Genomic DNA, 24,879 nt, shown 5'->3' on the forward strand with positions numbered 1-24,879 from the left:
CAAACCTTTGTCAATAGCATCCATTTAATGTTAATGAGACAAGGATTAGTCCTCATTGTACGCGCATACATTGAACTCGTCCTGCACCTCAGCCACACCTTTCCTACACTGCACAGGGATTGTAAATTTTTACACCCTGGTGACTGCTCAGATGAACAACGATGGCTCTCAGAGTAATACATGCCAAACCATTTATCACAAATGTGTGTGTGCCTGTGTGCTGTAGACTCTCAGTATGAGGATAACGTTGGTGACAGCAACAACCTGCACGTGGAGTCTTTCAATATTGAGAGGCTGTTGCATTGCAGCTTCTACATGGTTCTGTCCAAGAGGGAAACTCTCCTGCTTTTACTGCCTGCCATTGGTGTGTCAGAAAGATTTATAGATCGATGAATAACCTGTTTAGCTACATCATGGGGCACTTTCCAAGATTGTCAAGTCTCGAGATGGCTCTTGGACCAGGACCTTCTGGTACACAGGTCAGGATGCTCCTAATATACCACAAGACCTCCTGTTAGATATGTTCCTGGGTGACTATTCCAGAGGCTTGGATTTATCCAAAGCCCCTGAGGTGAATCCTCAACATAATCCTCAGCACGGCAGTTTAGAACTTGAATTTGGTTTTTAGAGCAGTAAATCTGAAAATAAAAACTGGTGTCAGTAAAATTGACCTTAAAATCCTACAGGTTCACTGACATCCTTTAAGGAAGGAAACCTGCCGTGCTTTTAGCATTTGTAAGCTTTAAAAGTTAAAATGCTAACCACGTGGAATTATCTGCTGGAGTGTGCCTGTTCATGTGCTGTTAGTGGTCTTTAAGGGGGAGGTCCAATTTAATTATTTTTATACTACTTTTCCTCTATACGTTTTGCCTTCTAAAGTCAGCTTCAAGCACTGTCTCCCTGTTTGCATTGTGCATTCTGTGTGCACTCAGAAGGATCAAGGTCTGGTCCACGCAAGACTATAATTCCTCTGCAGTGGTTGACTCTTAACTGCCTTGTGAAATGGCCCAGTGGTCAACTTGATGGTTTGCTGGCTTGCAATGCAGACCGAGACCAACAATGCAGGTTCAATCCCCACACTGGCTCAGGTGATCATAAAGGTTCCTCCTTCTCAACCTCACCCAAGGCATGGTGACCTTCAGGTTAAACCGCCGCCAGGTGTATCTCTCTCTAATAAGTGAGAGCAGCGCTACAGTCCTCTGAGATAATGGCTACTTTATGAAGTGACCCAAGAATTGCCATTCAATTAAATAATCATGGTCCTTCCCATGGATGGTTACCTCCTAACTATACATCGATCTTAAATAAATCATGGTTTCAAAGATTATGATTTGTAATTTTTCTTATTCACTTGTGGGGTGTAGGTATCGCTGGCTGGGCCAGCATTTATTGCCCATCCTTAGTTGCCCTTGAGAAGGTGTTGGTGAACTTCTATGAAGGACTAAGGACTTAAACTTCACATCTTTAAAATTTACTAGATCCAAACAGCGCCGTGAGAAATACACAGGTAAATAAAACTGTGGGTGCCCAGGTTTCAAGACTTTGTAATTGGAATCGTGAAAAAGTACATTCACCTGCTAGCCCGGCTTCACAGGCTTCGGATGTTGAGAACTGGGGTTATTGATGGGCATCAACTGAGGAGTGTTCAATGTATGAGGCAGCCTAGCAAACAGCTGGCAAACAAAGTCAAGAAGGGCCAAGGAGTAGCAGATGGCATTTAATTTAGATAAGTATTGCATCTTGGCAAGGCAAATCAGGGCAGGACTTATGCACTTAATGGTAGGGTCTGGGAGTGTTGCCAAACAAAAAGACCTTGGGGTGCAGGTGCATAGTTCCTTGAAAGTAGACAGAACAGAGAAGGCAGCATTTGGTAGCTTGCCTTTATTGGTCAGTGCATTGAATATACGAGTTGGGAGGTCATGTTGCAGTTGTACAGGATATTGGTTAAGGCCATTTTTGGAATACAGCGGTCAGTTCTGATCTCCCTGCTGAAGGAAGAATATTGTTAAACTTGAAAGGGTTCAGAAAAGATTTACAAGGATGTTGCCAGGTTTGAGCTGCAGGGAGAGACTGGATAGGCTGGGATAATTTTCCATGCAGCTTCAGAGGCTGAGGGGTGACCTTGTACAGGTTTATAAAATCATGAGGGGCATGGATAAGGTGAATAACTAAGGTCTTTTTCCTTGGGTAGGGGAGTCCAAAACTACAGGATATCTGGTCAGCATGGGGGAGTTGGACTGAAGCGTCCATTTCTGTCCTGTCTATGACTCAATAAGGATGGAACAGACCCTTGCGTTCTTGCACTGAGTGAATCACCAAGTGGAGGCACCTTCTTTTACATAGCAGCTACTGGTGTCCACCAGGCCTATTCCAGCCAAACCCACTGAAGAAGATAAGTACAAATACAAGCTATTCAAATAGATCTCAATAATTTAATTTAGAAACTTTAAACAGCTACAACAATAAATAGAAACCATAATAACAGATTATTAACAGGTTGCCAAACAATGACAATGTGCAACTTTATTTTCTCAACCCTCCAAATGGCAAATCAATTAGGAAACTTAAGTTTCCTAATACTGAGGTTGACAGTGGAACAATAGAAATAGTCTCCACTGCAGAGCAGCAGTAACGTGCCAGAAATACCAGCGCAGCAGCATGCACTCTCACCCAACTCCTTGCCTTTGTAATTTTTGCTTCCTCCATGCAACATCCTTTGATAAGCATAGACAATACACAATGTGATTGTCCTCACTGCAGCTGCCATTGCTGCTCTGGTGATTATCCTACATGGAGTGCGCCTGACATAACTACTGCTAGATTTGGATGAGCAATTCGGAGAGTCACTATACCAAAGCCCTGCCGTACAGAAAGACTGGCACAAAATGCACGGCATAAACCTCATCGTGATTACCGGTAAAAGGATACTGTTGCAACTGGAAGTCGCCATGTCAATTTGGCTCAGCAAGCACACTCCCATCTCTGGGTCGGATAACCTACTCCAGGACTTGTGTGTGTAATTTTGCACTGTTGGAGGATTTTGTCCCATAGCACAATTTTTTGGAAAAAAGCAGAGTTGATATTTTTCTATGTTCTAGCTGATATTCCTTCCCATTCTCAACCAATAAGAACAATTATCTGGCCAGAAAAATTATACACAAAAATTGTTCCATCTTTAGCTCCATAAACAACTGGGCTTCTAAGTAATTAATCATGCCCGAGGGCATTTGAGATGATTCTAAATAAAAGCACAAGTATTTTTATTATAAATTATATGGATGAACTTATCCTTTTGAAATAATCAGATGGTTAGATTTTATGCTTCTAATGTAATGGCTTTATAATGGATATGAATTGCATGAGTTGACAATTCAGGAGTGAGGAATCAAGGGCAAAATGTGTTTCATTGAATTTTTGTGTTTCAGTATCTGAAAAGAGCCCACTCTCAGTGTTACTTCATTCGGGGCTCCCAGGGATCCTCTTAGTAAACTGGTTCTGGGACAGGTCTGGAACATCACGACACAATACTACGGACATGAGAGTCACAGTGAGCCAGCCCAGTGTTAACAGAGTGTTCCTGTCATGGTGTAACTACACTGCCATACACTGAATATACACTAAACCGATAGATCGTTGTTGAAGATAATTCAGCTGAAAAACAGTCTGCAGGGCTCTCAGGACAATGTATGTTACATTGAGCAATGTGAGCTGACAGCAAAAGATTCATGCACTCGCTGTCAACTGCACTTCTGTAAAATAAAAAGTGCCTTGAATTTTGGTTAGCACTCCAAGGAGACTATAAATTACCTTCACTGTGCACTGTTTACAGGCCAATTTAAACTAGTGAGTTACATGCAAACTGTCCTGACCATAGAATACTTCAGTGATGTACTTTTATAAGAATCAGTCTTCAATTATGATATTGGCTTGAAGCAGAAAAACATTTACTTTTGGTTCCAAATGTTGTGCTGGTTAAGATGATGAATAGAATTCCTTTTCTTAAACCTAGGACACTCAGAGCCAGAATCAAACATTCCTCAGTCAAGTAAAGCATGATTAGACACTGAGTAAAAACCCCTGTCCCGTTGCACAATGTTAGATTGGACATAAATGCCAAGTAAAGCTGGTTCCTCTCCGCTTACAACACAGCCCAGCCCCAATCTGCAATGAGCACCAGTGAGACACTACCCATTCCTCACAGCAGCATCCCCTCTGCATTCTCAGTGAGATTACAACTTGTTGGCAAAGTGGAGATGGTTTTGTTGTTGCCAATGCCCACAAGGAAATGGCAGTCAGGCAGGGAAGGGCAGGGGGTGGGGGGTGGGGTAGTGGCAGCAGGAGATTACCCAAACCCACTTCAGACTGGAATTAAATTCCAGGGTTGAAAGGGCAAAAATAATTACAAGGAGCTGACATCTTTACCTGTCATATAAGGAGATATCAAATAGATTTTTTTGCAGCCAGTTGGAGGTTGAGCTGCTCCAGAGTACAGAAGGCTGTGTGATAAAGGCATGAGAACTCTGCAAACGACAGTACCCTCAGGGTCACACCAGCGACTGGTTTGTAACATTAACATGAGCCTAGCCTGACAGGCAATGTCAGTGTACTTTCATCCAGACTTAAAAAGGATCTGCCGGCTATGAAAGATAACTGCATCACATTCAAAAGCACCTGGATTGTGCATTGTTACAGCGGTGTACTTCACAGAGAATACCATCGTCCATCTGAACCTTAGCTCCACTGTCCACATGTTCTCCCAGTGCTGCTATTCAGTACTAACTATTGCTGAAAATTTCTTTCACAATTCTCCACATATCTTAAAAGAGACGCAACAATTTCCCAGGTTTTAAACTTGTCTTGGTTTTCCAAGATATTACTGAGTTTGTTGAACTTCTGAGTATATCAGGCTGACTCACTTCAAGCAACTCTCGTATGATTAGTGATGTTCTCCTGTGGCTCAGGTCAGATGGCCCCCTCCTGTTCTGGAATGGCAATGTGTTTGCATCTATTTTTCGCTGTGTATGTGTGTCCTAGACGAAGAGGGCGTCTTACAGGAGATGGAGGGGTTCAGGCATCTGTACCTCCTCCCTTTCTTCACTCGACGAGCTGTCCAGCCTCACGATGCGGTTATTCATTTTGCTGAATTCACGGGCCTTAATGCTTTCAATGAAAGAGAAAAGCACATTCAGTATTTGCTAAAGGTTACAACTGTAAACCCTCCGAATTAATCAGGTCAACATTTGACTGTGGGCAATTCGAAAAGAAGGTGTAGAACACTTACCTCTTAAGTCACCAAAACAAGCTGATCAAATGAATTCACTGAGAATCTCACTATTTGCAGCGCTGATTTCCCTCACACTCTCCACACTACAGCCTGGCAGACACACTAAATGCAGACTGCAGCTGGCTCAAACTATCACTTAAGGGACTGTTTCAAACTTGCAGACCTTATTCAAGAGTTTAATTGATGTCTTTGCTTCATAATTCTCCTCTAAACAGTCAGAATCATTTGAGACTTTCTGCACAGAAGTTATTGGATCACCCATGTTTACATGGGCTATACATGAGTTATCCAGCCTAATCTCAGTTTCCAGGTCTTGGTTGGTAATCCTGCAGACTACACAACATCAAGTGCACGTCCAAGTGATTTAAAATGTAATGACAGTTCTGCCTCTACCAACATTTCAGTCAATGAGTTCCAGACTTTAAACGTCTGCTCAACTACCCTTTAAGCAATTTACCAATTACTTTGAATCAATGCTCCCTGGTTACTGATTTCTCCAATGAAATTAGACTGTTCTTATCCACTCTATCTAGGCTGTTCACAAACTTATACCTCAGAAGCTCTCTGTTCTCAAGGCAACAATTCCAGACTATTTAATCTCTCCTCATAGGTCAAACTTTCCAATTCTTCCAAAAGCCTTGTAAATCTGTTCTGTGACAATAAAAAAAGGTTAATTATATAATTCAAGGATCTAAATTAGACTGGGACTAAACATAATTCCAAAACTTGTAATCAGTAGAATTCCTACAGTATGGAAGCAGGCCATGTGGCCCATTGAGTCCACACCGATCCTCTGAACAGGATCCCATCCAGACCTACCCCATCCCTGTAACCTTGCATTTCCCATGGCTAACCCACCTTGCCTGCATATCCCTGCACAATTTAGCATGGCCAATCCATCCTAACCTGCACATCTTTGGACTGTGGGAGGAAGGTGCAGCACCCTGAGGAAACCCATGCAGACACGGGGAGAATGTGCAAACTCCACACAGGCAGTCACCTGGGGCTGGAATCGAACCCAGGTCCTGGTGCTGTGAGACACTGTGCCACCCACTAATTCATTGTTTTTTTTCCAGTGGGGTTGCAATCCCCGAACATGATATTTCCAGTACAACCTTTTGAGTGAAGTTTTTACTCACTTCTGGAGCAAGACTTGAATCCAAGCCTCCGCTCACAGGTAGAGACCTGGATAGTGCCACAAGAGCCTTCTTCATCCCAGTAATCAGTTTACTCAACTTTCTTTAGACTGCTTCTGATGCAAGTATTTCCCTCCTGAGATAAGGAGATCAAGGCCCCTCAATATGTTTCAAAAGCCCAATCCTAAACGTCCTATTTACTTGGTCCAACCTTAACCCACAGAGTAGGGTTTGTTAATAAAATTTGTTCACGGTTTCTTTGACTGACTGGATAGCACTCCCATGGATTTCTCACCATCTTACCAGTATGGCCGCCGTTCATTTTTTGACATGGTGCGCCAGACGTGAGCCAGAGCTTTGGTAGCAACTGTAGAAGCAGTCCCAGGATGGTCACTGTGGAGACACAACGGGATTTGATCATTTACATGAGTTAAATATGAACAATACAGAATTTGCACTTCATTTTGTGTACACACAATCTTGTTTTCCTCAAACATTTCCTCCACCTTGGGTCCCTGCTGTAAAATTTAATCTTGATCCTAACTGTCCTATGCTAATTCATTTCCTCCCAGGGCTCAGAACTATGGGTCTTACAGCTCCCTTCCTCTAGTTCAATCAGCAACAACTATTTATAGCGATATAGAAAGTATTAAAATGTCCCAAAGATAACAGCTAGAGAGTGAAGAAGCTAAGGTCGGACAGTGAAGGAGCTAAGGTTGGAGAGGGGAGGACCGATGGTCAGAGAGAGAGAGAGAGAGCTAAACTCGGACAGGGGAGGAGCTAAAGTTGTAGAGTGAGGGAGTTAAGGTCGGAGAGTGAGGGAGCTAAGATCGGCGAGTGAGGGAACTAAGGTTGTACAGTGCAGGAGCTAAGGTTGTACAGTGCAGGAGCTAAGGTCGCCGAGTGAGGGAGTTAAGGTCGACAAGTGAGGGAGCTAAGATCGGCGAGTGAGAGAGCTAAGGTTGGACAGTACAGGAGCTAAGTATGGAGAGGGCAGGAGCTAATCTCGGAGTGCGGTGGAGCTAAAGTCGGAGAGTGAGGGAGCTATGATCGGCGAGCGAGGGAGCTAAGATCGGCGAGCGTGGGAGCTAAGATCGGCGAGTGAGGGAGCTAAGACCGGCGAGTGAGGGAGCTAAGGTTGGACAGTGCGGGAGCTAAGGTCGGCGAGTGAGGGAGCTAAGGTCGACGAGTGAGGGAGCTAAGATCGGCGAGTGAGGGAGCTAAGATCGGCGAGTGAGGGAGCTAAGATCGGCGAGTGAGGGAGCTAAGATCGGCGAGTGAGGGAGCTAAGATCGGCAAGTGAGGGAGCTAAGGTCAGAGACGGGAGGAGCTAAGCTCGGGGAGGGAAGGACCTAAAGTCGGAGAGTGAGGGAGCTAAGATCGGCGAGTGAGGGAGCTAAGGTTGGACAGTGCAGGAGCTAAGTTTGGAGATGGGAGGAGCTAAGCTCGGAAAGTGAGGGAGCTAAGATCGGCGAGTGAGGGAGCTAAGGTCGGCGAGTGAGGGAGCTAAGGTCGGCGAGTGAGGGAGCTAAGGTCGGCGAGTGAGGGAGCTAAGGTCGGCGAGTGAGGGAGCTAAGGTCGGCGAGTGAGGGAGCTAAGGTCGGCGAGTGCGGGAGCTAAGAGCGGAGAGTGAGGGTGCTGAGAGCGGAGAGTGAGGGTGCTGAGAGCGGAGAGTGAGGGTGCTGAGAGCGGAGAGTGAGGGTGCTGAGAGCGGAGAGTGAGGGTGCTGAGAGCGGAGAGTGAGGGTGCTGAGAGCGGAGAGTGAGGGTGCTGAGAGCGGAGAGTGAGGGTGCTAAGAGCGGAGAGTGAGGGTGCTAAGAGCGGAGAGTGAGGGAGCTAAGAGCGGAGAGTGAGGGAGCTAAGAGCGGAGAGTGAGGGAGCTAAGGTTGGACAGTAAAGGAGCTAAGTTTGGCGAGGGCAGGAGCTAAGCTCGGAGTGTGGCGGAGCTAAAGACGGAGAGTGAGGGAGCTAAGATCGGCGAGTGAGGGAGCTAAGATCGGCGAGCGAGGGAGCTAAGATCGGCGAGCGAGGGAGCTAAGATCGGCGAGTGAGGGAGCTAAGGTTGGACAGTACAGGAGCTAAGTTTGGAGAGGGCAGGAGCTAAGTTTGGAGATGGGAGGAGCTAAGCTCGGAAAGTGAGGGAGCTAAGATCGGCGAGTGAGGGAGCTAAGGTCGGCGAGTGAGGGAGCTAAGGTCGGCGAGTGAGGGAGCTAAGGTCGGCGAGTGAGGGAGCTAAGGTCGGCGAGTGAGGGAGCTAAGGTCGGCGAGTGCGGGAGCTAAGAGCGGAGAGTGAGGGTGCTGAGAGCGGAGAGTGAGGGTGCTGAGAGCGGAGAGTGAGGGTGCTGAGAGCGGAGAGTGAGGGTGCTGAGAGCGGAGAGAGAGGGTGCTGAGAGCGGAGAGTGAGGGTGCTGAGAGCGGAGAGTGAGGGTGCTAAGAGCGGAGAGTGAGGGTGCTAAGAGCGGAGAGTGAGGGAGCTAAGAGCGGAAAGTGAGGGAGCTAAGATCGGCGAGTGAGGGAGCTAAGGTCGACGAGTGAGGGAGCTAAGATCGGCGAGTGAGGGAGCTAAGATCGGCGAGTGAGGGAGCTAAGATCGGCAAGTGAGGGAGCTAAGATCGGCAAGTGAGGGAGCTAAGGTCAGAGACGGGAGGAGCTAAGCTCGGGGAGGGAAGGACCTAAAGTCGGAGAGTGAGGGAGCTAAGATCGGCGAGTGAGGGAGCTAAGGTTGGACAGTGCAGGAGCTAAGTTTGGAGATGGGAGGAGCTAAGCTCGGAAAGTGAGGGAGCTAAGATCGGCGAGTGAGGGAGCTAAGGTCGGCGAGTGAGGGAGCTAAGGTCGGCGAGTGAGGGAGCTAAGGTCGGCGAGTGAGGGAGCTAAGGTCGGCGAGTGAGGGAGCTAAGGTCGGCGAGTGAGGGAGCTAAGGTCGGCGAGTGCGGGAGCTAAGAGCGGAGAGTGAGGGTGCTGAGAGCGGAGAGTGAGGGTGCTGAGAGCGGAGAGTGAGGGTGCTGAGAGCGGAGAGTGAGGGTGCTGAGAGCGGAGAGTGAGGGTGCTGAGAGCGGAGAGTGAGGGTGCTGAGAGCGGAGAGTGAGGGTGCTAAGAGCGGAGAGTGAGGGTGCTAAGAGCGGAGAGTGAGGGAGCTAAGAGCGGAGAGTGAGGGAGCTAAGAGCGGAGAGTGAGGGAGCTAAGGTTGGACAGTAAAGGAGCTAAGTTTGGCGAGGGCAGGAGCTAAGCTCGGAGTGTGGCGGAGCTAAAGACGGAGAGTGAGGGAGCTAAGATCGGCGAGTGAGGGAGCTAAGATCGGCGAGCGAGGGAGCTAAGATCGGCGAGCGAGGGAGCTAAGATCGGCGAGTGAGGGAGCTAAGGTTGGACAGTACAGGAGCTAAGTTTGGAGAGGGCAGGAGCTAAGTTTGGAGATGGGAGGAGCTAAGCTCGGAAAGTGAGGGAGCTAAGATCGGCGAGTGAGGGAGCTAAGGTCGGCGAGTGAGGGAGCTAAGGTCGGCGAGTGAGGGAGCTAAGGTCGGCGAGTGAGGGAGCTAAGGTCGGCGAGTGCGGGAGCTAAGAGCGGAGAGTGAGGGTGCTGAGAGCGGAGAGTGAGGGTGCTGAGAGCGGAGAGTGAGGGTGCTGAGAGCGGAGAGTGAGGGTGCTGAGAGCGGAGAGTGAGGGTGCTGAGAGCGGAGAGTGAGGGTGCTAAGAGCGGAGAGTGAGGGTGCTAAGAGTGGAGAGTGAGGGAGCTAAGAGCGGAGAGTGAGGGAGCTAAGAGCGGAGAGTGAGGGAGCTAAGGTTGGACAGTAAAGGAGCTAAGTTTGGCGAGGGCAGGAGCTAAGCTCGGAGTGTGGCGGAGCTAAAGACGGAGAGTGAGGGAGCTAAGATCGGCGAGTGAGGGAGCTAAGATCGGCGAGCGAGGGAGCTAAGATCGGCGAGCGAGGGAGCTAAGATCGGCGAGCGAGGGAGCTAAGCTCGGAAAGTGAGGGAGCTAAGATCGGCGAGTGAGGGAGCTAACATCGGCGAGGGAGGGAGCTCAGATCGGCGAGGGAGGGAGCTCAGATCGGCGAGGGAGGGAGCTCAGATCGGCGAGGGAGGGAGCTCAGATCGGCGAGGGAAGGAGCTCAGATCGGCGAGTGAGGGAGCTAAGATCGGCGAGTGAGGGAGCTAAGATCGGCGAGTGAGGGAACTAAGGTCGGCGAGTGAGGAAGCTCAGAGCGGAGAGTGAGGGAGCTAAGAGCGGAGAGTGAGGGAGCTAAGAGCGGAGAGTGACGGAGCTAAGGTTGGACAGTGCAGCAGTGAAGGTCGGAGAGTGAGGGAGCTAAGGTCGGCGAGTGAGGGAGCTCAGATCGGCGAGTGAGGGAGCTAAGATCGGCGAGTGAGGGAGCTCAGAGCGGAGAGTGAGGGAGCGAAGATATGCGAGTGAGGGAGCAAAGATATGCGAGTGAGGGAGCTCAGATCGGCGAGTGTGGGAGCTAAGATCGGCGAGTGAGGGAGCTAAGATCGGCGAGTGAGGGAGCTAAGATCAGCGAGTGAGGGAGCTAAGATCAGCGAGTGAGGGAGCTAAGATCAGCGAGTGAGGGAGCTAAGATCAGCGAGTGAGGGAGCTAAGATCAGCGAGTGAGGGAGCTAAGATCAGCGAGTGAGGGAGCTAAGATCAGCGAGTGAGGGAGCTGAGGTCGGAGAGTGAGGGAGCTGAGGTCGGAGAGTGAGGGAGCTGAGGTCGGAGAGTGAGGGAGCTGAGGTCGGAGAGTGAGGGAGCTAAGGTCGGAGAGTGAGGGAGCTAAGGTCGGAGAGTGAGGGAGCTAAGATCGGCGAGTGAGGGAGCTAAGATCGGCGAGTGAGGGAGCTAAGAGCGGCGAGTGAGGGAGCTAAGAGCGGCGAGTGAGGGAGCTAAGAGCGGTGAGTGAGGGAGCTAAGAGCGGCGAGTGAGGGAGCTAAGAGCGGCAAATAAGGGAGCTAAGAGCGGAGAGTGAGGCAGCTAAGAGCGGAGAGTGAGGGAGCTAAGGTCAGAGAGTGAGGGAGCTAAGGTCAGAGAGTGAGGGAGCTAAGATCGGCGAGTGTGGGAGCTAAGATCGGCGAGCGAGGGAGCTAAGATTGGCAAGCGAGGGAGCTAAGATCGGCGAGTGAGGGAGCTAAGCTCGGAAAGTGAGGGAGCTAAGATCGGAAAGTGAGGGAGCTAAGATCGGCGAGGGAGGGAGCTCAGATCGGTGAGGGAGGGAGCTCAGATCGGCGAGGGAGGGAGCTCAGATCGGCGAGGGAAGGAGCTCAGATCGGCGAGTGAGGGAGCTAAGATCGGCGAGTGAGGGAACTAAGATCGGCGAGTGAGGGAACAAAGGTCGGCGAGTGAGGAAGCTCAGAGCGGAGAGTGAGGGAGCTAAGAGCGGAGAGTGAGGGAGCTAAGAGCGGAGAGTGACGGAGCTAAGGTTGGACAGTGCAGCAGTGAAGGTCGGAGAGTGAGGGAGCTAAGGTCGGCGAGTGAGGGAGCTCAGATCGGCGAGTGAGGGAGCTAAGATCGGCGAGTGAGGGAGCTCAGAGCGGAGAGTGAGGGAGCGAAGATATGCGAGTGAGGGAGCAAAGATATGCGAGTGAGGGAGCAAAGATATCAGAGTGAGGGAGCTCAGATCGGCGAGTGTGGGAGCTAAGATCGGCGAGTGAGGGAGCTAAGATCGGCGAGTGAGGGAGCTAAGAGCGGCAAATAAGGGAGCTAAGAGCGGAGAGTGAGGGAGCTAAGAGCGGAGAGTGAGGGAGCTAAGAGCGGAGAGTGAGGGAGCTAAGGTCAGAGAGTGAGGGAGCTAAGATCGGCGAGTGTGGGAGCTGAGGTCGGAGAGTGAGGGAGCTGAGGTCGGAGAGTGAGGGAGCTAAGATCGGCGAGTGAGGGAGCTAAGATCGGCGAGTGAGGGAGCTAAGAGCGGCGAGTGAGGGAGCTAAGAGCGGCGAGTGAGGGAGCTAAGAGCGGCGAGTGAGGGAGCTAAGAGCGGCGAGTGAGGGAGCTAAGAGCGGCGAGTGAGGGAGCTAAGAGCGGCGAGTGAGGGAGCTAAGAGCGGCGAGTGAGGGAGCTAAGAGCGGCGAGTGAGGGAGCTAAGAGCGGCAAATAAGGGAGCTAAGAGCGGAGAGTGAGGGAGCTAAGAGCGGAGAGTGAGGGCGCTAAGGTCAGAGAGTGAGGGAGCTAAGGTCAGAGAGTGAGGGAGCTAAGATCGGCGAGTGTGGGAGCTAAGATCGGCAAGTGATGGAGCTAAGGTTGGACAGTACAGGAGCTAAGTTCGGAGAGGGAGGAGCTAAGCTCGGAGTGGGGAGGAGCTAAAGTCGGAGAGTGAGGGAGCTAAGATCGGCGAGTGAGGGCGCTAAGATTGGCATGTGAGGGAGCTAAGGTAGGGGAGTGAGGGAGCTAAGGTCGGAGAGTGAGGGAGCTAAGATCGGCGAGTGAGGGAGCTAAGATCGGCGAGCGAGGGAGCTAAGATTGGCAAGCGAGGGAGCTAAGATCGGCGAGTGAGGGAGCTAAGAGCGGAGAGTGAGGCAGCTAAGAGCGGAGAGTGAGGGAGCTAAGGTCAGAGAGTGAGGGAGCTAAGGTCAGAGAGTGAGGGAGCTAAGATCGGCGAGTGTGGGAGCTAAGATCGGCGAGCGAGGGAGCTAAGATTGGCAAGCGAGGGAGCTAAGATCGGCGAGTGAGGGAGCTAAGCTCGGAAAGTGAGGGAGCTAAGATCGGAAAGTGAGGGAGCTCAGATCGGCGAGGGAGGGAGCTCAGATCGGCGAGGGAGGGAGCTCAGATCGGCGAGGGAGGGAGCTCAGATCGGCGAGGGAAGGAGCTCAGATCGGCGAGTGAGGGAGCTAAGATCGGCGAGTGAGGGAACTAAGATCGGCGAGTGAGGGAACTAAGGTCGGCGAGTGAGGAAGCTCAGAGCGGAGAGTGAGGGAGCTAAGAGCGGAGAGTGAGGGAGCTAAGAGCGGAGAGTGACGGAGCTAAGGTTGGACAGTGCAGCAGTGAAGGTCGGAGAGTGAGGGAGCTAAGGTCGGCGAGTGAGGGAGCTCAGATCGGCGAGTGAGGGAGCTAAGATCGGCGAGTGAGGGAGCTCAGAGCGGAGAGTGAGGGAGCGAAGATATGCGAGTGAGGGAGCAAAGATATGCGAGTGAGGGAGCAAAGATATCAGAGTGAGGGAGCTCAGATCGGCGAGTGTGGGAGCTAAGATCGGCGAGTGAGGGAGCTAAGATCGGCGAGTGAGGGAGCTAAGATCGGCGAGTGAGGGAGCTAAGATCGGCGAGTGAGGGAGCTAAGATCGGCGAGTGAGGGAGCTAAGATCGGCGAGTGAGGGAGCTAAGATCAGCGAGTGAGGGAGCTAAGATCAGCGAGTGAGGGAGCTAAGATCAGCGAGTGAGGGAGCTAAGATCAGCGAGTGAGGGAGCTAAGATCAGCGAGTGAGGGAGCTGAGGTCGGAGAGTGAGGGAGCTGAGGTCGGAGAGTGAGGGAGCTGAGGTCGGAGAGTGAGGGAGCTGAGGTCGGAGAGTGAGGGAGCTAAGATCGGCGAGTGAGGGAGCTAAGATCGGCGAGTGAGGGAGCTAAGAGCGGCGAGTGAGGGAGCTAAGAGCGGCGAGTGAGGGAGCTAAGAGCGGCGAGTGAGGGAGCTAAGAGCGGTGAGTGAGGGAGCTAAGAGCGGCGAGTGAGGGAGCTAAGAGCGGCAAATAAGGGAGCTAAGAGCGGAGAGTGAGGGAGCTAAGAGCGGAGAGTGAGGGCGCTAAGGTCAGAGAGTGAGGGAGCTAAGGTCAGAGAGTGAGGGAGCTAAGATCGGCGAGTGTGGGAGCTAAGATCGGCAAGTGATGGAGCTAAGGTTGGACAGTACAGGAGCTAAGTTCGGAGAGGGAGGAGCTAAGCTCGGAGTGGGGAGGAGCTAAAGTCGGAGAGTGAGGGAGCTAAGATCGGCGAGTGAGGGCGCTAAGATTGGCATGTGAGGGAGCTAAGGTAGGGGAGTGAGGGAGCTAAGGTTGGACAGTGCAAGAGCTTACGTCGGCAAGTGAGGGAGCTAAGGTCGGTGAGTGAGGGAGCTAAGGTCAGCGAGTGAGGGAGCTAAGTTCGGCGAGTGAGGGAGCTAAGTTCGGCGAGTGAGGGAGCTAAGTTCGGCGAGTGAGGGAGCTAAGCTCGGCGAGTGAGGGAGCTAAGCTCGGCGAGTGAGGGAGCTAAGCTCGGCGAGTGAGGGAGCTAAGCTCGGCGAGTGAGGGAGCTAAGCTCGGCGAGTGAGGGAGCTAAGATCGGCGAGTGAGGGAGCTAAGATCGGCGAGTGAGGGAGCTGAGGTCGGAGAGTGAGGGAGCTAAGGTCGGAGAGTGAGGGAGCTAAGATCGGCGAGTGAGGGAGCTAAGATCGGCGAGTGAGGGAGCTAAGAGCGGCGAGTGAGGGAGCTAAGAGCGGAGAGTGAGGGAGCTAAGAGCGGAGAGTGAGGGAGCTAATGTCGGCGAGTGAGGGAGCTAAGAGCGGCGAGTGAGGGAGCTAAGAGCGGCGAGTGAGGGAGCTAAGAGCGGCGAGTGAGGGAGCTAAGAGCGGCGAGTGAGGGAGCTAAGAGCGGCGAGTGAGGGAGCTAAGAGCGGAGAGTGAGGGAGCTAAGAGCGGAGAGTGAGGGAGCTAAGAGGGGAGAGTGAGGGAGCTAATGTCAGAGAGTGAGGGAGCTAATGTCAGAGAGTGAGGGAGCTAAGGTCAGAGAGTGAGGGAGCTAAGGTCAGAGAGTGAGGGAGCTAAGGTCAGAGAGTGAGGGAGCTAAGATCGGCGAGTGTGGGAGCTAAGATCGGCAAGTGATGGAGCTAAGGTTGGACAGTACAGGAGCTAAGTTCGGAGAGGGAGGAGCTAAAGTCGGAGAGTGAGGGAGCTAAGATCGGCGAGTGAGGGCGCTAAGATTGGCATGTGAGGGAGCTAAGGTAGGGGAGTGAGGGAGCTAAGGTTGGACAGTGCAAGAGCTTACGTCGGCGAGTGAGGGAGCTAAGGTCGGTGAGTGAGGGAGCTAAGGTCGGCGAGTGAGGGAGCTAAGTTCGGCGAGTGAGGGAGCTAAGTTCGGCGAGTGAGGGAGCTAAGTTCGGCGAGTGAGGGAGCTAAGATCGGCGAGTGAGGGAGCTAAGGTCGGCGAGTGAGGGAGCTAAGGTCGGCCAGTGAGGGAGCTAAGGTCGGCCAGTGAGGGAGCTAAGGTCGGCAAGCGAGGGAGCTAAGATCGGCGAGTGAGGGAGCTAAGGTCGGCGAGTGAGGGAGCTAAGGTCGGCCAGTGAGGGAGCTAAGGTCGGCCAGTGAGGGAGCTAAGATCAGCAAGTGAGGGAGCTAAGAACAGCGAGTGAGGGAACTAAGGTCGGCGAGTGACGGAACTAAGGTCGGAGAGTGAGGGAGCTAAGGTTGGCCAGTGAGGGAGCTAAGATCAGCAAGTGAGGGAGCTAAGAACAGCGAGTGAGGGAAGTACGATCGGCGAGTGAGGGAACTACGATCGGCGAGTGAGGGAGCTAAACTCGGCGAGTGAGTGAGCTAAGGTCGGCGAGTGAGGGAGCTAAGGTCTGCGAGTGAGGGAGCTAAGATCGGCGAGTGAGGGAGCTAAGATCGGCGAGTGAGGGAGCTGAGATCGGCGAGTGAGGGAGCTGAGATCGGCGAGTGAGTGAGCTAAGGTCGGAGAGTGAGGGAGCTAAGAGCAGAGAGTGAGGGAGCTAAGAGCAGAGAGTGAGGGAGCTAAGGTCGGAGAGTGAGGGACCTAAGATCGGTGAATGAGGGAACTACGATCGGCGAGTGAGTGAGCTAAGGTCGGAGAGTGAGGGAGCTAAGGTCGGCGAGTGAGGGAGCTAAGGTCGGCCAGTGAGGGAGCTAAGATCAGCAAGTGAGGGAGCTAAGAACAGCGAGTGAGGGAACTAAGGTCGGCGAGTGAGGGAACTAAGGTTGGAGAGTGAGGGAGCTAAGATCGGCGAGTGAGGGAGTTGAGATCGGCGAGTGAGTGAGCTAAGGTCGGAGAGTGAGGGAGCTAAGGTCGGCGAGTGAGGGAGCTAAGGTCGGCGAGTGAGGGAGCTAAGGTCGGAGAGTGAGGGACCTAAGATCGGTGAATGAGGGAACTACGATCGGCGAGTGAGTGAGCTAAGGTCGGAGAGTGAGGGAGCTAAGGTCGGCGAGTGAGGGAGCTAAGAGCAGAGAGTGAGGGAGCTAAGAGCAGAGAGTGAGGGAGCTAAGAGCAGAGAGTGAGGGAGCTAAGAGCAGAGAGTGAGGGAACTACGATCGGCGAGTGAGTGAGCTAAGGTCGGCGAGTGAGGGAGCTAAGGTCGGCGAGTGAGGGAGCTAAGGTCGGCGAGTGAGGGAGCTAAGGTCGGCGAGTGAGGGAGCTAAGGTCGGCGAGTGAGGGAGCTAAGGTCGGAGAGTGAGGGACCTAAGATCGGTGAATGAGGGAACTACGATCGGCGAGTGAGTGAGCTAAGGTCGGAGAGTGAGGGAGCTAAACTCGGCGAGTGAGGGAGCTAAGGTCTGCGAGTGAGGGAGCTAAGAGCGGAGATTGAGGGAGCTAAGGTCGGCGAGTGAGGGAGCTAAGAGTGGAGAGTGAGGGAGCTAAGGTCGGCGAGTGAGGGAGCTAAGAGTGGAGAGGGAGGGAGCTAAGAGCGGAGAGTGAGGGAGCTAAGAGCGGAGAGTGAGGGAGCTAAGAGCGGAGAGTGAGGGAGCTAAGGTCAGACAGTCGGGGAGCTAAGATCGGCGAGTGATGGAGCTAAGGTTGGACGGTACAGGAGCTAAGGTCGGAGAGTGAGGGAGCTAAGGTCAGCGAGTGAGGGAGCTAAGGTCAGCGAGTGAGGGAGCTAAGGTCAGAGAGTGAGGGAGATAAGGTTGGACAGTACAGGAGCTAAGTTCGGAGAGGGCAGGAGCTAACCTCGGGGAGTGGAGGAACTAAAGTCGGAGAGTGTGGGAGCTGAGGTCGGAGAGTCAGGGAGCTAAGGTCGGAGAGTCAGGGAGCTAAGGTCGGCGAGCGAGCTAAGGTCTGCGAGTCAGTGAGCTAAGGTCGGCGAGTGAAGGAGCTAAGGTTGGACAGTACAGGCGCTAACTTTGGAGAGGGGAGGAGCTAAGCTCGGAGTGGGGAGGAGCTAAAGTCGGAGAGTGAGGGAGCTAAGATCGGCGAGTGGGGGAGCTAAGATCGGCAAGTGAGGGAGCTTAGGTTGGACAGTGCAGGAGCTAAGGTCGGCGAGTGAGGGAGCTATGGTCGGAGAGTGAGGGAGCTACGCTCGGAGAGTGAGGGAGCTAAGGTTGCACAGTACAGGAGCTAAGCTCGGAGAGGGGAGAAGCTAAAGTCGGCGAGTGAGGGAGCTAAGATTGGCATGTGAGGGAGCGAAGGTCGGCGAGTCAGTGAGCTAAGGTCGGCGAGTGAGTGAGCTAAGGTTGGACAGTACAGGAGCTAAGTTTGGAGGGGGAGGAGCTAAGCTCAAGAGTGGGGAGGAGCTAAAGTCGGAGGGTGAGGGAGCTAAGGTTGGACAGTGCAAGAGCTAAGGTCGGAAGTGAGGGAGCTAAGGTCGGAGAGTGAGGGAGCTAAGGTCGGACAGTACAGGAGTTTAGCTCGGAGAGGGGAGGAGCCAAGGTCGGCGAGTTTGGGAGCTAAGGTCAGTGATTGAGGGAGCTAAGGTCGGCGAGTGAGGGAGCTAAGGTCGGCGAGTGAGGGAGCTAAGGTCGGCGAGTGAGGGAGCTAAGGTCGGCGAGTGAGGGAGCTAAGGTCGGCGAGTGAGGGAGCTAAGGTCGGCGAGTGAGGGAGCTAAGGTCGGCCAGTGAGGGAGCTAAGGTCGGCGAGTGAGGGAGCTAAGGTCGGCGAGTGAGGGATCTAAGGTCGGCGAGTGAGGGAGCTAAATTCGGCGAGTGAGGGAGCTAAGATCGGCGAGTGAGGGAGCTAAGGTCGGCGAGTGAGGGAGCTAAGAGTGGCGAGTGAGGGAGCTAAGAGTGGCGAGTGAGGGAGCTTAGAGCGGAGAGTGAGGGAGCTAAGTGCGGAGACTGAAGGAGCTAAGAGTGGAGACTGAGGGAGCTCAGGTCAGACAGTGAAGGAGCTAAGGTCAGCGAGTGAAGGGGCCAAGGTCAGAGAGTGAAGGGGCCAAGGTCAGAGAGTGAAGGGGCCAAGGTCAGAGAGTGAAGGAGCTAAAGTCAGACAGTACAGGAGCTAAGGTCGGAGAGTGAAGGAGCTCAGGCTGGAGAGTGGAGGACCTAAGGTTGGAGAGGGACATGCAAAGACACGGTCTAAGTGCCAGGCCTTGAAGCTGGAGATGGAGGCAGTCAGGGAGGAAGGAAAAAAGCACAGAGATTGGAGCATGTTTTGTGAAGTGCAGAACATTGAGTGAAGACATTAGGCTTGGTCATTAAATATATCCAAGGTTCAGATACACAGATTTTTAAGCAGGAAGGGAATCAAGGGTTATTGGGAAAAGGCAGGAAAATGGAAGCAAGGATTATCAGATCGGCCAAGATCTCTCAGAATGGTGGGGCTGCCTGGATGGTTTGATTGGTCTCCTTCTACTCCTCATCTCATGGTATCACACACTTTCTCTTTCTCTGATAAATGATACCACTCTCTCTCCCTCTGCTGATGAATGGTATCACATTTTCTCCCTCTCTATGATGGAATGAGTGAGAGGTAAAGTCCATCAGAGAGGGAGAGAGTGTGATTTAGGGATTGTATCACACACTCCCTCTCTCTGATGGACTATAGCACAATCTCTCCCTTTCTCTGATAGACTATAGCACACTCTCTCCCTTTCTCTGATGAACAGCTACCTGATGTACAGCCTCCTGTTAATACGACAGAACATGATGAAACCATTGACACATTTTTTCTTGAGTTGGAGTGTGCAGCATCTCTTCCTACGTATCTTGCCTTGGCTGAGGATCTTGCCACGTTTCTGTTTGCTCACAGCAGTTTGCTGTAAAATCTTTCCTCTGCAATATGGTGTCCAGGTTGTGTCATTGTCCTCCATGTCATCACTTGAGGACAGCCAACGTTCGCTTTCATCACTGTCCTGGAAGTGACAGTCAGAGAGTCAGGCTACAAGCTACATTCCAAAACACAACTCCAGTTTCAAAAGACAAGAAGCAAGGTTTTGCTAAATCTCTATACAATTACATGGGGGAAATGTGAGATCTGTATCAAGTACAAGTTAAGGCTGAGCAGAAACATTGTGTGTCATTTCAGGCATTTCACTTTAGGAAGTAAGTAAAAGCATTGGAGAGGAATTTCAGTTCTGTGGAGAGACTGGAGAAGCCGGAACTGTTCTTTTAGAGCAGAGAAATTTAAGGGAGATGACACAAAGATGCTCAAAAGATTGAATGATTTTGAGGAGTAAAGCGGGGAAAGAATCTCATTCCACAATGGTCACTTCAGCTGATGAAGGGGCAGCGCTCCAAAAGCTTGTGATTTCAAATATACCAGATGGACTATAACTTGATGGCATGTGATTTCTGACTTTGTCCACCTCAGTCCAACACTGGTGCCTCCATAAAATGGCAGGAGAGTCAACCTCAAAAGGAGACCAATTTTAGATAAAAAAATCAGAAGAATGATGTGATGTCATTTAGCTTTATGCAGCAAATGAGATGATCTGGAATGCATTGTCTGGAAGACTGGTGGAAGCAGACTCAATTGCAACTTTCAAAAGGAACGTGGATATACGCATGGAAACAAAATTTAAAAGTCAGCGCTGTTGGGAAAACATGAGATGATGTGGGTAGTTCTTTCACTGACCTTCTTCTGAGCTGAAACATTTTATGGATGGAATTCACCCCTCTCTGGAGATGGAAAACAGTAAAAATAACTGGACAAGTAAGAAAAATTCACCCCATTCTCAGTCCTCACCTCATTGGGTGGGAAGGTCCATGGATGGGTTTCTTGGCTTGCCAGGAACTCAAGTGGACAATTAATATCTCAAGGTCCTCAACTCAACACTTTCCTGATCACCTGCCTCTCTGATAACAGGAAAGGTGGCTGGTTTCCTGACAGGGAAAACTGCATACTGAGTTAGCAGGGGGGAGGTCTACCATTGCCCCAGTGTGGAGGCAGTCAGACATCTGCATGGTAGACAAGAATGGCCTCTGAAAGCCAGTCCCCAGTCCACAAGAAGAAAAAATAAGGCTTTCATTCTCACTGCTGGATCCCCAGGGACATAGGCACAACTTCAGGACCAGAAGCTGCCAACCTGATTGGATGGCAATCGCTGACTAGGTAATTCCTCATGTACTGATTGCTGGGCAATTTGGTGAATTATCTCGCCAGTGGGGGCAAAGTGTTCATCATCATCTCACCGGCTCACCCCAACACTAGGAAAAGTTATTGTAAAATCATCCCGAATAACTCCAAAGCTGGAATCATGGTGACGGAGTGATTAGCACTGGTGCCGCACAGTGTCAGGGACCTGGGTTTGATTCGACCCTCAGTTGACTCTCAGTGTGGAGCCCGCACATTCCCCCGGTGTCTGCATGGCTTCTTCCAGATGTTCTGGTTTCCTCCCGCAGGCCAAAGATGCGCAAGTTAGGTGGATTGGCCACGTTAAATTGCCCATAGTGTCCAGGGGTGTGCTGACAAGGTGTGTTACCCATGGGAAATGCAGGGTTACAGGGAGAGGATGGGGGTTGGGGGTCTGGGTATGATGCTCCTGAGGGTCAGTGTGGACTCAATGGGCTGAATGGCATCCTTCCACACAGTAGGGATTCTACGATTGTCACAAGCAGTGCTTTCCATTCTGTCTCCAACTCAACATCAAGAACACTTTCCCAACATGTGAGCTAATCATGGCTTAACAGGGCAGGGCTACATTCAGTGGAGAACAGTCTAACGGATCAGATGAAAGCTTTGAGAATTGGATCAGGTTAATGTTCAAAGATTTTTTTTGTTAAAGCAGGAATTAGAGCATATGATTTAAGTACAACAGGCTGATTGTCCCCATGTTGCTTTGATAAGATTCTCTAATTCTTGTACTGAGAAAAGGGTGTTTAGAATGAGTTTTATTTCATGCGAAGAGTTACTAGACTCTGAAACTATCACTGCATTTAGCTGCTGAAGCTGAGTCAAACCTGACATGTAAGATAAAGGTATTGAAGGAGCCAGAGAAAGACTGAGAAATAAAAATGAAAAAGACGTCTCTAATATAGCATTTTCACAGGTCTAACCACAATTATCTCAATGACCTTGCTCTATGTTAAAAGTCTGAAATAGTTTGCAAAGTCACTTGTGGTTCACAGAATAGCTACAGCACAGATGGCGGACATTCAGCAAATGAGTCTGCACTGGCTCTCAGAAAGACTGCTATATTTGCTGAAATTCTTCCTTCTCCCCACAGCCCTGCACCTAGTTACTTTTCAGATAATAATTGCTTTCCCTTTTGAATTCCTGATTGAAGCTGCTCCCACCACACTCCCAGGCAGTGGGTGCATTCCAGACCCTAACCACTTGTGGAAAAGCTTTTTCTCATATTACTTCTGCTTCTTTTGCCACTTTGCTTTGAATTGTGCTCTGTTACATGTTTCATGTTCCTCTTAGGCACAGGGTGTTCACTGAACTGGGACCAAGAGCCATTATTCACTTTTTGCCTCAGAAGAGCATTATTCTGCGATACTATGCAACTCTCTGTGCGTGACTGACAAGTCAATTGGATACAGAATACATAAAACTCACTTCATGCAACAAAAATAGGTGATGGTTAAAGCAGATGTGATAATGGGAACTGCAGATGCTGGAGAATCCAAGATAATAAAATGTGAGGCTGGATGAACACAGCAGGCCCAGCAGCATCTCAGGAGCACAAAAGCTGACGTTTCGGGCTATCTAAAGTACACCTCCTCCCACCCTCCTGCAAAAATTCCATTTCCTATTCCCAATTCGTCCGCCTCCGCCGCATCTGCTCCCACGATGAGGCATTCCACTCCCGCACATCCCAGATATCCAAGTTCTTCAAGGACTGCAACGTTCCCCCCACAGTGGTCAAGAACGCCCTTGACCGCGTCTCCCACATTTCCCGCAACACATCCCTCACATCCCGCCCCCGCCACAACCGCCCTAAGAGGATGCCCCTCGTTCTCACACACCACCCCACCAACCTCCGGATACAATGCATCATCCTCCGACACTTCCGCCATCTACAATCCGACCCCACCACCCAAGACATTTTTCCATCCCCACCCTTGTCTGCTTTCTGGAGAGACCACTCTCTCCGTGACTACCTTGTTCGCTCCACACTGCCCTCCAACCCCACCACACCCGGCACCTTCCCCTGCAACTGCAGGAAATGCCACACTTGCCCCCACACCTCCTCCCTCACCCCTATCCCAGGCCCCAAGATGACTTTCCATATTAAGCAGAGGTTCACCTGCACATCTGCCAATGTGGTATACTGTATTCATTGTACCCAGTGTGGCTTCCTCTACATTGGGGAAACCAAGCGGAGGCTTGGCGACCGCTCTGCAGAACACCTCCGCTCGGTTCGCAATAAACAACTGCACCTCCCAGTCGCGAACCATTTCCACTCTCCCTCCCATTCTTTAGATGACATGTCCATCATGGGCCTCCTGCAGTGCCACAAATGATGCCACCCGAAGGTTGCAGGAACAGCAACTCATATTCCGCTTGGGAACCCTGCAGCCCAATGGTATCAATGTGGACTTCACCAGCTTCAAAATCTTCCCTTCCCTCACCGCATCCCAAAACCAGCCCAGTTCATCCCCTCCCCCCACTGCACCACACAACCAGCCAAGCTCTTCCCCTCCCCCACTGCATCCCAAAACCAGTCCAGCCTGTCTCTGCCTCCCTAACCTGTTCTTCCTCTCATCCATCCCTTCCTCCCACCTCAAGCCGCACCTCCATCTCCTACCAACTAACCTCATCCCACCTCCTTGACCTGTCCGTCTTCCCTGGACTGACCTATCCCCTCCCTACCTCCCCACCTATACTCTCCTCTCCACTTATCTTCTTTTCTCTCCATCTTCGGTCCGCCTCCCCCCTCTCTCCCTATTTATTCCAGAACCCTCACCCCATCGCCCTCTCTGATGAAGGGTCTAGGCCCGAAACGTCAGCTTTTGTGCTCCTGAGATGCTGCTGGGCCTGCTGTGTTCATCTAGCCTCACATTTTATTATCTTATGATGGTTAAAGCTTTTGTGTCAGTAACCAAGGCCATATTCGAACCCCGACTGAGAAGTGATATTAAGACACTCACATAACAACACAGTCAGCAAATGTATGACTGATCGGACAGCACAGGAATGTTAGATGCTAGCCTTCCACCTTAAGGTTCCAGGGTCAAACCTAAACAGAAAGCACTGGAAAAACTCAGCAGGTGTGGCAGCAAATGTGTCAAATATGATTCTTTTTCAGAACCTGAAGCCAAATGAGTTGCAAATAAGAGTCATATTTGATGCTAAGTGAACTCTGTTTCTCTCTTCACAAATGCTGCCAGACCTGCTGAATTTCTCCAGCACTTTCTGATTTTACTTCAGACCTCCAGGATCTGCAGCATTTTGCACTCGGTTAAATTTAGGTTAAATTCCAGTCAGAGTATCGAGCAGTTCAATGCCTGCAACACAATGCAAAGATACCACTAAAAGGCAGTTTCACTTAGAAAAGACTTAGAATAGGTGGGAGAAATTAAAACTAAAGACACATATTTCTACAAATATTCCTCAATTGGTCACAGAACTCCCCGAGGATAAAGAGGTACGAACGAATTGAAATCACTGTGATAATGCTAAGGGTGACAGCCAACTGGTGCACAAAAAGTTTCCACAAACAGCAATAAGATAATGATTGACTAATATATTTTAGTGAAGATAACAAAGTGTGAAGGTGGATGAACACAGCAGGCCAAGCAGCATCTCAGGAGCACAAAAGCTGACGTTTCAGGCCTAGACCCTTCATCAGAGAAGGGGATGGGGTGAGGGTTCTGGAATAAATAGGGAGAGAGGGGGAGGCGGACCGAAGATGGAGAGTAAAGAAGATAGGTGGAGAGAGTATAGTTGGGGAGGTAGGGAGGGGATAGGTCAGTCCAGGGAAGACGGACAGGTCAAGGAGGTGGGATGAGGTTAGTAGGTAGGAAATTGAGGTGCGGTTTGAGGTGGGAGGAAGGGATGGGTGAGAGGAAGAACAGGTTAGGAAGGCAGAGACAGGCTGGGCTGGGTTTGGGATGCAGTGGGGGAAGGGGAAGAGCTGGGCAGGTTGTGTGATGCAGTGGGGGAAGGGGATGAACTGGGCTGGTTTTGGGATGTGGTGGGGGAAGGGGAGATTTTGAAGCTGGTGAAGTCCACATTGATACCATTGGCCTGCAGGGTTCCCAAGCGGAATATGAGTTGCTGCTCCTGCAACCTTCGGGTGGCATCCGTGTGGCACTGCAGAAGGCCCATGACGGACATGTCGTCGAAAGAACAGGAGGGGGAGTTAAAATGGTTCGCGACTGGGAGGTGCAGTTGTTTATTGCGAACCGAGCGGAGGTGTTCTGCAAAGCGGTCCCCAAGCCTCCACTTGGTTTCCCCAATGTAGAGGAA

General features: G+C 51.2%; 1 protein-coding gene across 1 annotated transcript in view; it reads right to left on the reverse strand.

Moving 5' to 3' along the window:
* Positions 1-2,460: 2,460 nt before the first annotated feature.
* Positions 2,461-24,879, reverse strand: part of LOC125447744 (meiosis initiator protein-like) — a 182,120-nt gene continuing 159,701 nt past the window's right edge. The window contains exons 14-16 of the mRNA XM_059640887.1: positions 19,134-19,375; positions 6,724-6,813; positions 2,461-5,160 (exon numbers count right to left, since the gene is read on the reverse strand). Coding sequence (XP_059496870.1) covers positions 5,049-5,160; positions 6,724-6,813; positions 19,134-19,375 — 444 coding nt within the window. The 3' untranslated portion in view covers positions 2,461-5,048. The remainder of the gene's footprint in view (positions 5,161-6,723; positions 6,814-19,133; positions 19,376-24,879) is intronic.

The sequence above is a fragment of the Stegostoma tigrinum genome, chromosome 39, assembly GCF_030684315.1.
Source record: "Stegostoma tigrinum isolate sSteTig4 chromosome 39, sSteTig4.hap1, whole genome shotgun sequence".
Classification (NCBI taxonomy): Eukaryota; Metazoa; Chordata; class Chondrichthyes; order Orectolobiformes; family Stegostomatidae; genus Stegostoma; species Stegostoma tigrinum.